We start from the raw sequence: 13,241 nt of genomic DNA, 5'->3' as shown, positions 1-13,241 counted from the left end.
GAAAATTATTTTTGTGATTTGTGGGCAAATTCCTGAGGCTGGGGCGTATACGAAAGTTAAAAAAAAGTTACTCTTTCAGAGCTGCTACTTTCACAATAAACTTTATACACGAGGCACGTACACTCCCTAAACTCTAAAGTATTATCACTTATTTTCGTTACACCCTGTATTCTTCACGGTAAGTGGAGGAATCTCGTCTTGCAGTACCGGACATTTTTGACAATTGCCAGATACCCTTTAACTTTCTTAGGACCTGTTTCACCACTTCCTGATAAAGTGCCGGATAGGCTATCCACAACTTTTATGACAGATTCTCCATACTCTATCTGTCAAGTTAAGTGGTGGATAGCCTATCCGGCAGTTATCAGGAAGTGGTGAAACAGGCCCTTAAAGACTTTAAACTCTGAGGGTGTCTAGCAGTGGAAAGCAACTGACAAAAATGTCCAGCACTGGAAGACGAGATTCCTCCACATACTGCGAACAATATAAGCTATGAAATTGAGCTTCCTGGAAGGTCAAGTAGACCTTGAGAACTGGAATCTGGATACCTCCTAAAGTAACCCGACCGAAATTCCATAGTTGCTGGTCGTTCTTACTCTCTGAGGTCACATACAGGTAAATTTTTGGTTTTCCGAAACTGAGGAATGTGTGGCTCTTGGTCCATACGAAAAAACAGAAAAATTCTTAAAGCGGCCGGTGCGCTTGGAAGCAGTCTCTTCCAGGCAACCAATAGTTTCATAAGCTTGTACAACCATCTACACCTGTATTTGGTATAACTGATTACAATTACATATTTGAATATGTTTTATTTCAATAATATACAGTTTATACAATCAAATAAAAACAAATTACTCATAAAGGAGCCTCTTCACAATGGTCTATGCTGGCCCACTACAAGCCATCGCCATTGTGTAGACGGGGTAGTAGTGTATGATGGCGGACGATGGCCAGTGTATTGCCAGGCAGTAAAGAGCCATTGTGTTTTACACCAAGTGATCATAGTCTACAGTTCACGATGGCCTGCAGTAGGCCATTTTGGGCCATTGTGTACTGGAGGCTTAATTTATTAAACTTAAACATCGAAGCTATAATCCTTGATGCCCTCGGCGTCCATCTGCTCCTTGACCCAGGGGTGCATGCGGGGGATGTTCACGTACACCCCGGGGATGTCCTGCTCCCCGCACCCCATGCCGTAAGCCACCAGGCCGTATATGGCGTACCTGTGGCCCTCGCCGCATCCCTGAAAACAATCAAATTCTTTATTCAAACACAATTTAAACAAGCGAACAGAAACAAAAAGAAAATAAACGTGTGATACACTTTATAATAATTATGTCTTCTGATGCCGTGCTAAGTATGTGTAACGTCACAAATACGTTAATAGCAGTCAGACAAAGGGTGAAAATTAAACAAAAAACAATTTCAAATTCAAAAGTGAAGTCAGAAATCAAAATGGGCTATGGTATGAAGCTTCGCAAGTGAAGTCGACGCCGCCGGTCACCGTCCACCGACCCATTGTCAAGTCCTTTATGATTTCGCTGACATAGGATTATTATCAAATACAAATTGCCTAAATATGCAATGGATACACCAGATTGCCAGTGACATTTTAAAGCAACTCCTTGACTCTTGATTTAGCCTAAAGGGGGGGACAGACGTGCGAGTAAGTACGCGGACTTATGGCTCGACGATCTTAATCGCCTGTGTGTCAGCAAAGAACCGCAAGCCGCAAGCCGCAAGCCGCAAGCCGCGAGCCGCGAGCCGCGAGCCGCGAGCCTGGGGGTATGATAATCCAGTATGAGCGATTCTCGTGTGTCACCGACGCGAGCCGAGTAAATTCGCGAATTTAAAACCCGCGTACTTTAAGTTCGTACGTCTGTCAGGCACTTAACAAAAACGGTCCAGTAGCTTTAAAGAAATAAACTTGGACGTACATGCTTGAACTAGATAAATGCGAGCGCGCGCGCGAGACTAATCATTCATCTAAGGGTAAGTATATGTTAAAAATTGATTTTTTTGCCTACCTTTACGGGACAAACTAGAGGCGATCCGCCGTCACCGACGCACGTGTCCAAGTCCCCCTTGCTGGCGGCGCACGTCAGGGAGTCATGGAGGGTGAAGTCCTCGTTCTCCAGTTCCCTCTGGTATGTCTTCTCGCACTCGCCATCCTCGACCAACTTCAGAGTAACCTGGAAATGTTGGAAGTTAAAGTAAAGTATGAAATTTCAGCTACGGAGTCTACCAAGTCTGGTAATGTAATATGGTATGAAATAAATGAATTATGAATTTAAAAAAAAACAATATCTTTAGGGAATTCTGCAAAGAGCGAGCTACATTTAAGGGTTATACTTGGAGCAAAGTCTTAAAACAGACTATCGTAATATTATTTGTTTGTGTGTGCATCCTCATGGGTTTCGTAATTAAATAAATATCGTAGTCTCGAGAGAGACTGTCACAAATGAGTTTAGGTCGAACTCTTTTGCGATAGTCTCAAGACAGACAACTTAAATGTAACAATAGATGCTCTAACCTTCTTCAGAATAGTGAAGTATTCTTGGTCTCGTTGGGTGTCGCCGCCCCAGCCCATGCTGTAGCACTCCGCGCCCGGGGCCGGCATGTCGGTGCCGAGGCACGCGACGCCCACGTGGGGCGCCAGGGTGAAGGGCTCGCTGAGGAACAACAGCGCTACGTCGTTGTATGAATCCGCTAAAACAGGAATGAAAGCTTCCGTTATACGTAGCTATCAGCTAATAACTTGTTTCCAACGCGGGAATCGAACCCATGACCTCCGAGTCAAGAGCCGCTTTATAACCACTACTTAGACGTTATAGGTACAGTAGAAATGCAGGATCAACGAAATAGGAAAGCAAGGATAAGCAATAAGCATGATACTTAGGGTATAGAATACAGATGCTGGATAATATGACGCTATCATATTGTGTTCTTTGCTTGGGCTTAGCTTTCTCCTTCTCTTCTGCCCTTGCCCACATTTTTCTAGTTAGTACCAATTTGTGAGTAATAAATAGTTATATATCTATCTATCTGATTGATGTATAAATTGCCGATCCCAACTTCCAAGACAGTTTTAATAATAATAATAATAATAATAAACCATTTATTTCAGACTAAGTCCATAATTTGTTAGTAGATACTACAATACTTAAAAAAACTAGGTTAGTAGACATAATAATAAAATTCAATCAAGATTCAATCAATTTAAATATCTGTTTGGTCTGTTTGCGGCACTAGGTACATGCACATGTATACGTACCCAATGGTGCACAATGGGACAATCAAATTTGTCACTAATTTTCCTAAGTTTTAGCATGTCTCTCGGGCAATTCATCGCGATCATGCAATGAAAAATGTATCAAGACTTACATGTATTGTAATCTTTGTGGATAACAATTTTCTTCACAAATCTGTCTTGGTGTGGGAGGTTTTCTTTTTTGTTATCAGTGTCCCATTCGCCGGCTCTGCATTTAATCTGGAATATACAACATGTTGCTTATATTAGGGCCTGATTAACATCGGTAATCGTACGCGCCACATTTTAGAATTCGTTGTATGAATAATGAATGATGTGAAACCTCGCACATTTGTCCGCACCGTACGCGCCGCATTTCGTGTACTATGCGGTGTGAATTTCAGACATCTAACTTAGCCATCGAAACAAGCGAATGCTAACAAGTAACAAGCACTGTTAGAATATAATTTCGCTTGGTTGTCTTTTCAGTACCTATTTACTATTTACCTCTTCTGGTTTCCTGTTTTCGACTTTGTGTGCAGCTGTTATGACTACGGATGGGTGGATGATGCTTCCACCCCCTATGTAATCCGTGTTCACCCATTCGGTCTCGTCAGTCCTGCTAAAAGTTGAATATAATTTCTAATTATACTTTTATGTAAGTACCCTTATAATCTTATGCAAACTTAAGAATCCTATTTTACATCTTTGAAAACACAGAAGTATCAAAAGATTTTCGAGGTAATAAAATTTAATTACGATTTGTGAGTCAAATTACATTAAATAAATAATAAATAAATAAATAAATTTTTTATTAAGTAATCAATTTCGTTAAGTACATTTTTTTACAATGAAAGGGACACAATATGTATTTATGCAAAGTATTCTGATAGGGAAAACATTGGCAGCCGTACTAGTATGAACTGTGTCACAGCTGCCTTTGTTTACAGCACAAGGTATCTCAGTTTGTAGTAAGCACACAAAGAGTTTTACCACATTACAACGTCGCAAAGCGTCGCGTTTTTAAATGACCCCTTTCCAAAGATATAGGAAGCCAACAGCTGACAGGCAGGAAAAATTGAAACGCCCTGCAAGGTTGCAATGTTAACTCACCCTCAGGGACCTATCAGACAGAGAGCGGTCACGCGGTCAAGCGTTCAAGCGGTCTGCAGCTTTGCGTACTCTTGTGTTGTGTTTTGTTATATTATTTAGGGTTCCGTACACAAAGGGTAAAAACGGGACCCTATTACTGAGACTTCAATATCTGTCCGTCTGTCTGTCCGTCTGTCTCCAGGGTGTAACTCAAGAACCGCTATAGCTAGACTTCTGAAATTTTCACAGATTGTGTATTTCAGATTTCTGTAACCGCTAAGTATAACAACAAATACTAAAAAGAAAATAAAGTTAATATTTAAGGGGGGCTCCCATACAATAAACGTTATTTTATTGGTCTTTTTTACTCGTAATCCGTAATGGCAACATAATATAAACACTTGAAATTTTCACAAAATCCTCAATTATAATTACTTTGATATTAAATAATAAAATTAATATAAAATAAATAATTAAGGGGGCTCCCATACAAAAAACACATTTTTTTTCCCTATTTGCGCTCTAACGGTACGGAACCCTTCGTGCGCGAGTCCGACTCGCACTTGGCCGATTATAGTATAGATATACTTAAACACGGGGCGTTCTGACCGAGTCAAAATTCCTCCTGTGTGACTGACCAGTGACCGCTCAAACGCAGAACGCTTGAAGTGCTTGAACGCGCGACCGCTGTCTGATGAAGGAGTGAGCACACTGAGACGGGGCGCAGCGGATTTCCGCTTCCATACAAATTGTATGGAGGCGGATTTTTACGATGAGCCCCGGCACGCTGAGCCCCGGCACGGCCCGTCTCAGTGTGCTCACTCCTTAAGTGATAGGTCCCTCAGCATCTCTAGAAGTTGTTTTTCAGCAGTCACGTTCTTGCCAGCTTTATACACTTACTTGAGTAGAGCCACCATCCAGGGGAAGTCTCCGAAGCCGGCGAAGATGTCCTTATCCTTGCCGTTGTACTTCATGGCACAGTCGCCAGGGTCGCTGATGCCGCAAAACTTCGGCGGCTCATACTTTTCCATTACGTCCCTTCCACAGTGACCTTCGGTGCCTGAAACCAAGAAACAATAAGACCTTTGTATCCATTGTAGATATTTACGCACGCGGCGTTTTACGACTCTGGGCGACCGCCCAGGGCACCGGGAAAAAGGGGCGCTGAAGGCAAACAAAAGGGGTGCCATTTTTTTAAGCACTACCAGCACCCTGGGCGCACAAAAAATCTCGCCCAGGGCGCTGGTAGTGTTAAAACCGGCACTGTATTTACATACTTAGTATTCCCCGCTAGCACCTGTGATCTTCTGTACCCTCTCGAGTGCGAAGCATAGTTACCAATTACCATATTTACCAATAAGGTAAAGGTAATCCTGTCTGCAGTCAGGATGACTAGAGTCAATCTAATTTTGTTTACGGTGTAAGGTATTTTTATGTGAAATTAGAAGAGAATTATAGCCAGAGTATTTCTTTAGGGTGGGTTGCACCAACTAACTTTAGCTATACCTGTAACTTTAAGAGGATACCACAGCGGCTAGAGAAATGAAAAAAAAGTACGTGTAATATCTATAGCTGTCTCCCTTACCTCAAGCCTATACCGCAGAACGCGATAGAGACAACTGCAGAAAATCCAGAAAATCAACGATTCGTTGTCCCCTGATTCCTTCTCCAAAACTTAACCGATTTAAGTACTTTTTTCATTAAAGATTAAAAAAAGGCTTGAGCTGTGTTCCTATGTTTTGCTTTTTTTGTATAATCTATCCAAATCTGTTTTCTGGACGTTTGAACACAGTGGAAAATCTGGCCATTTTTTTGGGTTTTTGAACGTTCATATCTTATTTAATAATTAAATTATGAAAAAAAAGAAAACATAGGGACATTGTATTAGTGGCCATAGATATTCAGGAAAAAAATTATAACTCTACTAGCATTATCCAGGGAGGAAACAGGGGACAACGTTTGTATGGAAAAAATGGCGGTGTGGAATCCTCTTAACTATAACTACAATGCAAAATGTTAAATCTTTGGTTAAAGTCAAAAATGGATGCCATATTTAACCATAACCTTGAGCTCAACAAGGCTTTAAATGAACGTGGCTGTTTAAAATACTAAAAGGTATTTCTTAAAACTTAAAGGCTGTAAAGCGTTACAAATATAATTTATTCATTTTCACAAGTTGCTGTTACAAGCCATTTTCCTAGACAACAAACACATTTCTATTGACAACAGTATTATTTTTAAATCTAAAGAGGTACGAGGGCTGCTATTTATGTATCCGGAATTAAAAAAAGAAACAAACATATATCATTTAATATTTTCCGATTCCGAGATTCCAATTATATATATATATACAGGGTGTAACAAAAATAAGTGATAATACTTTAGGGTGTGTACGTGTTCCTTGTAGAGAGTTCACTGTGAAAGTAGCAGCGCTGAAAGACCAAAATTTTTTTTCACTTTTGTATGGGGAAACTCGTGACGCTCGAACCCTTGCCCATACAAAAGTGAAAAAATTTTTTTGTCTTTCAGAGCTGCTATTTTCACAGTGAACTCTCTACAAGGAACACGTACACATCCTAAAGTATTATCACTTATTTTTGTTACACCCTGTATATGTATATATATAAATATATATATATATATATTTATATATATAGCGTCCTATGGCGTCCTAGGGGGGCGGCAGCGTCCTAGGATGGTGACAGAGTTAAAGTGGCCTATACTCATAAAAAATAATAAATCTGGCCCTACTAGAGAGTAGAGATGCCTAGCTAGAGTCGAACTCTACGGTACATTGTCTACAACGTGCACTTTATGATGTTAATTATTATTGTTGTCTAATGGAAGAACACTGTACAGTGTACACATCTATTGTGTCCAATTATAATTATTAGAATCAATTGTTTTTCCGATGTTGATGTTATGATTATAATACGATTTGATTATTTACTCGTATTATTACTAGCGACGAGTTAATAATCAAAACAATATAATTATTTTACAAGGACAATTCGTTAGTACTTAGTAGTTAGGTAGTAGATACTTTATAAAGTACTTCACATAGGTACTTAGGACTCGATTATAGGTCATCGATCTCACAGGACCAGTGACGGATTAAGATTACTTGATGCCCTAAAAACTTAGTAATTATTTTCTAGAAACTTTTTTAGCTGAGGTTTTTGGTGAAGACTAAGTGGTGAGACGTGATGCCCTAAGGACAGATGTTTTTTGTCCTTCTTCTGGTGACGTGATGCCCTAGGCAATTGCTTAATTTGATTAAGGGTTAATCCGTCACTGCACAGGACACTTCAGAAAAGTTTCTTTATTACCTAGATTTCTGAATTCTGATATTCTTAAATCTTATGTTAACAAGAACCGAGTCCTGTTTAAATTATAATATTATTGTAATGGTTAGCACGCACTTAATGTTTTGTATTTCTCGACATTTACATGTGACTTAGAATAGTACTTAATCCTATCCTACTAATATTATAAAGGCGAAAGTTTGTTTGGATGTATAGATGTATGGATGTGTGGATGTATGGATGTTTGTTATTCTTTCACGCAAAAACTACTGAACGGATTTTAATGAAACTTTACAATAATATAGCTTATACATCAGAATAACACATAGGCTACAATTTTAACCGACCGTTTTCTTATGTTCAACGATTACTCCGCCGTTTGTTAACCGATTTTCAAAATTTTTCTTTTGGTATATAGGGTATCATCCCAATTTGGTATTATATTCACAAAAGTGGTGATCTGATGAGGGATCCATAAGTAATCGAGGGACCTCCTCAAAATTTATAGGGAAACATGTGGTGACTTCGGTTTCGTGAGAAGTATTCTAAGTATATGCTACCAACAAGTAAGATTTTGCACCGAGGTATACCTGGTATACCGTGGTTCGGAAGGTGCTGAGAGAACTCCTGATTCTTTATAGATACAAGTTTGGGAGTTTCGGCAATGTTTTAAGAACGGAAAGCTTAAGCTACTATGCAAATTACATTTATCATCATCATCACTACCATATTATACCATGCATCGTCCCATGATTATGAGCCTGTTATTGGTACTTTTCATAGTCTTTTAGATCGAGATTCGAGACTCGAGTTTGTCAAGCGATAATTAAAAAAATCTATACTTATAATATTATAAACCTGAAGAGTATGTTTGCTTGAACGCGCATATCTCAGGAGCTACAGATCCGATTTAAAAACTTATTTCTAATTTCAGTGTTACATAGCTCATTTATCGAGTAAGGCTATATTATTATCACGCTACGACTAATACGACCGAAGAAACTCAGGAAAATGTGGGAAAAACGGGGGAAATATTAGAAAGGGTTTACCTCACGAACTACTGGAGCAATTTTTATGGCAATATTTGGCACTTATATAGAGTAGACCACGTGAAGAGAGTATAGCTATTTTTCATGGGAAAATGTACGGTTTCTGTAAAATTCCCAATTTACGCGGGCGAAGCCGCGCGGGACATCTAGTACTTTAATATAGGCAGAGTAGACAGAATAATTATAGGTAAGTGCTTTATCAATTGTTATTTTACATATTGATTATTAAAACTTCATAAACTCATGTATACTTTAATAATCAACGAATATAGCATGTCGAAATTCTCAGCGTAGGTACTTATTTGTTTTCGTAACTTAAGGCTAGGTTATTCCAAATTCACGTTTCTAGAATGAGTAATTTTTAAAGAAAGCGTCATTAAAAAAACTGAAAAATATATACATGTATAGATACATCTTTTAACTAGTGACTTTTACGGTTAGAAACACAATACAGATAATTTTACTCGATAAAAAAAAAATCCGAAACAACCTCGATTTTAAAAACATTTTCAGTTTTATAGGACTTACAGGGACTCAATCAAAAAATAATTTGGATAGTTCGATTACTATTAAAATTTTACAGGGAAATGTACGGATACATGTTTAGTTATACTATTTTTTATCTAAGTAAAAAGGTTTTTTCTCCTATTTCGCCCTATCATGGACGCGGCGATCGTCGTAACCGCCACTGTACAAGGCGCGCTGATATGAATGTTATTTTAATGTCTTTTACGTCGATATTCGCACTGACAGACATCGGCCTGCTAATTTAGGAATAACCTCCCCTTAATACGATAACTTAACAAACAAGAATTCAAAGTGCATTGTAATGATACTAATTTAAAGTGACCGTGCGCGTGAGTGTTAACTATGTTAACAAGTTTGTTTATATTTTAGTCGGACTGCTCCCAGCCAGTGTATGTCATTGGTGTTTGCATGTTTTATTTTACTGTGGGTTGATGCCCGCTACAAGTCGTACGTGCAATTTTTTTGTCTGTGGTTGTTGTGGTTATTTTTACCAGTGAAGTAAACAGGTATAATTTTTATAATTATTCTAGATTCATCCATGCAATATGTATGTAGGTTTTTCTGTGCTTACTTGATATCTTGAATGTAGGTATAACTTTAGGGTTATGACTTAATATGTGTTTTATTTACTAACTTATTTACTTTCTATGGCGTTAGTGTTATTTTCAAACACAGTTAATAAATATTAAACTTAAATGAATTATTATTTATGACAACAACTTTAACTTGTTAAGTATTTCTGATGATTAAAATTTAGTAAAATCGATAAAAAGTGAAAGTGAAATATATTTTCATAAATTATGTAGTTGGTTAGTTATCCTATTGAGAATTTGCTCGATAAACATTGCGAACGGGATTTGTTTAGAAAACACTTCCATTTTAAGTGCTAAGCCAGGGCTTATTATCATAATATTACTTATATTAAACCCTGTTAATTTAGCAATCATTAAGTATAATATCGACGATTAAAGACTGGAGTAAAAAGCAGTAACTAAGTAGGTACCAATATTTTAATTTTTAGCTTGTACAGTTACCAATTTCTCATTTATTATGTGCTTGACTATATTGACACGTAAGTGCAATGCACAAGCGTTACCGTAAAAAAACTTATTTACAACCAGACCCATTATTACTTAAGGAAAAATGATATTATTAACATATTATTTTGTGCCAACTTCTCATTAGTAAATACGCAGTAAAGATGTCTCTACAGACTACACTAATCACTTCTAAACCTTTAAGATAAAACCCGAACAAATGTTTTTAGGGTTCCGTTCATAAAGGGTAATAAGTTAATAACGTAATAGACATTGTGTCATTGGATATGTTATCCTTGTTGAGTCTGTCCTTATAGTCTGTCTTCAGGTTCTGTCTCAAGAACCGCTATAGCTAGACTGCTGAATTTTTAACAGATTATGTATAGCAGCTGTTGCTGGCTGCTATAACAACAAAATATACTAAAAACAATTGGAGATTGATGGACACGATTAACAAGAATTCTCATACAACCAAAAGTATTTATTGAAAACACAGACGCACAGCTTACAACTTTTCGCACGGCGGGAGAGCAAGAGAAATTAGCGGGAAACAAATGACATTAGACATTGACAAATGACAAGTGACAGGTTTGTTTTTTTTACAGTACATAATATGAAGCCAAGAATAAAATTTATCTTTAACACTCCCACTAAATTTTATACTAACAAATTCCGCCTGCATTATAATTTATAATAAAGACTTATACAAACTTTAACTACTATTAAACAATATTTCATCTCTCAAATGCTCAAATTTAACAGTAGGCAGAGCTTTTGTTAAAATATCAGCTATTTGTTCAGAACTTTGTACATATTGAATATCAATTAACTTTTGCTGTACCTTCTCTCTAATAAAATTAAATTTCACATCGATATGTTTAGTTTTTTTATGATACACAGGATTCTTGATTAATTTAATAGTACTCTGGTTATCAATACATAAACAAGTACAGTTCTGTTTTATATCAATATCTTTGAAAAATTGTTTTAACCACAATAAATTTTTGGCAGCTTCACATCCTGCCATAAATTCAGCCTCAGTTGTTGATAGGGCAATACAAGATTGTTTTTGACTTGCCCAAGATATAGGGCCACCATTTAACATAAAAATATAACCTGTAGTTGATTTCCTTGTATCTAAATCCCCGGCAAAATCTGAGTCTGAATATCCAATTAAATCTACATGACCTTGGTATTTTATACATATATCTTTTGTTTTAATAAGGTACCTAATAATCCTCTTAAGCTGAGTTATATGTTGTAGACCTGGATTATTGACATATCTACTTAAAAGATTGACAGCAAATGCAATATCTGGCCTTGATGCCATAGATAAAAACAATAATGACCCAATGGCTTCTCTATAAGGAAAATTACACTGCATGCTATCTACATTTTTGGTAATTTGGACATTTACATCAATAGGTGTACTACATGGGTGAGCTGTACTCAGATTGAATTTATTTATAATTTGGTCTATATACTGCCTTTGACTAATACATATTGAATTTTTAGTTTTAATAATTTCTAAACCAACAAACCGGCTTAGTTCTAGCTCTTTTATATTAAATTCATGTTTTAAGTAACTAATAATATAGTCCAACACTTTTCTAGACTGAGACATAATTAAGGCATCATCTACATATAAAATCAACAAAGCCTTATTACCATGAAAGTTACCTACAAACACACAGTTGTCAGCTTGTGCCTGACTAAAACCAAACTTAACTAAAAAATCTGTAAATTTTCTATTCCAGCAGCGGGATGCTTGTTTTAAGCCGTAAAGGGATTTATTAAGTTTACATACAGTATTTTTAGGTGCATTAACTCCATCTGGGATTTCCATGAATATATCCTCTTCCAGCTCTCCATATAAGAAGGCAGTTTTGACGTCTAGCTGTATTATCTCCCAGTTATATTCTGCAGATACTGATAACAATATTCTTATAGACTCATATCTTGTAGTAGGAGAAAAAATCTCACTATAGTCTATTCCTTCTATTTGTGTAAAACCACGGGCACATAGTCTGGCTTTATATCTATCAACATCACCATTCTGCTTTCTTTTAATGTTAAAAACCCATTTTGAGGTAATGGTTCTCTGATTTTGTTTTTCAACATAACTCCATGTATTGTTACAGCTATGAGCATCCAACTCTTCTTTTATAGCATCAAGCCATAATTTACTTTCCTTGCTATTAAGGGCTTCATCATAAGTCACTGGCACATCAAACTCCATTAAATTTGCCTCAAATGTTCTTTGTCTCCGTGGTCGAGTATTCACATTAGAATCAAATGAATCAGAATAATAATTATCCGTTGATGGTTGATATGTCTCATCTTGTTCATCAACAGGAGTATGTGTACTCTCATCACTGCAATCTGAAGTAATATGCTCATTACTCACATCCCTCTCTGCGTTATCTGTCTCCTCTTCATCATCATCATCATAAACCAAAATTTCAGTTTTATTTCCTCTTACTTCAATACTTTTCTGTTCATTGAATATAACATTTCTGGATACTGTTATTCTTTTTGTGTTTGGATCATACATTTTATAGTTAGTATTATCATAGCCTACAAGCATCATTTTGCGACTTTTAGAATCCAGTTTACTTCTTAATTGATTAGGAACATGAACAAACCCCTCGCAACCAAAGACTCGAACATGGTCCAAACTTGGTTTCATGCCACACCATAACTCCATAGGTGTAATATTAGGTGTCTGACTAGAAGATGTGCGGTTTAATAAATAAACAGCACAGTTGACAGCTTCTGCCCATAGGTTGAGTGGTACATCACGGGAATAAAGCATGGAGCGAGCACTTTCCATTATTGTCCTGATTTCCCTCTCTGCACGGCCATTTTGTTCGGGAGTGTATGGAGCCGTGAGTTCATGAGAAATACCCTCACGATCTAGGTATTCTTTGAAAACTTTACTCGTGTATTCTCCACCATTGTCAGTATGTAATGCACGCACACC

At 37.1% G+C, this 13,241-nt stretch overlaps 1 protein-coding gene across 1 annotated transcript; it reads right to left on the bottom strand.

Moving 5' to 3' along the window:
* Nucleotides 1-1,021: 1,021 nt before the first annotated feature.
* LOC121740267 (phenoloxidase-activating factor 2-like) lies at nucleotides 1,022-5,394 on the bottom strand. Its single transcript, XM_042132920.1, has 6 exons — nucleotides 5,240-5,394; nucleotides 3,755-3,869; nucleotides 3,382-3,487; nucleotides 2,531-2,706; nucleotides 2,025-2,189; nucleotides 1,022-1,240 (listed from the first exon to the last, which is right to left on the bottom strand). Exons 1-6 carry the CDS (start codon nucleotides 5,368-5,370, stop codon nucleotides 1,073-1,075), a joined length of 861 nt encoding a protein of 286 aa, XP_041988854.1. The 5' UTR covers nucleotides 5,371-5,394; the 3' UTR covers nucleotides 1,022-1,072.
* Between the last annotated feature and the right edge of the window lie 7,847 nt (nucleotides 5,395-13,241).

Source organism: Aricia agestis, chromosome 3, assembly GCF_905147365.1.
Source record: "Aricia agestis chromosome 3, ilAriAges1.1, whole genome shotgun sequence".
NCBI classification, from domain to species: Eukaryota; Metazoa; Arthropoda; class Insecta; order Lepidoptera; family Lycaenidae; genus Aricia; species Aricia agestis.
Note: the sequence above shows the minus strand (reverse complement) of the source record. Positions and strands in the feature narration are given on the sequence as shown.

Coding starts and splice junctions, on each gene's coding strand:
- LOC121740267 (XM_042132920.1), bottom strand. CDS start 5,370: ATGGAAAAGTATGAGCCGCCGAAGTTTTGCGGCATCAGCGACCCTGGC. Junction 3,488..3,754: donor AAAACAGGAAACCAGAAGAG/GTAAATAGTAAA, acceptor TGTATATTCCAG/ATTAAATGCAGAGCCGGCGA. Junction 1,241..2,024: donor CTCTAGTTTGTCCCGTAAAG/GTAGGCAAAAAA, acceptor GATTGTTTTCAG/GGATGCGGCGAGGGCCACAG.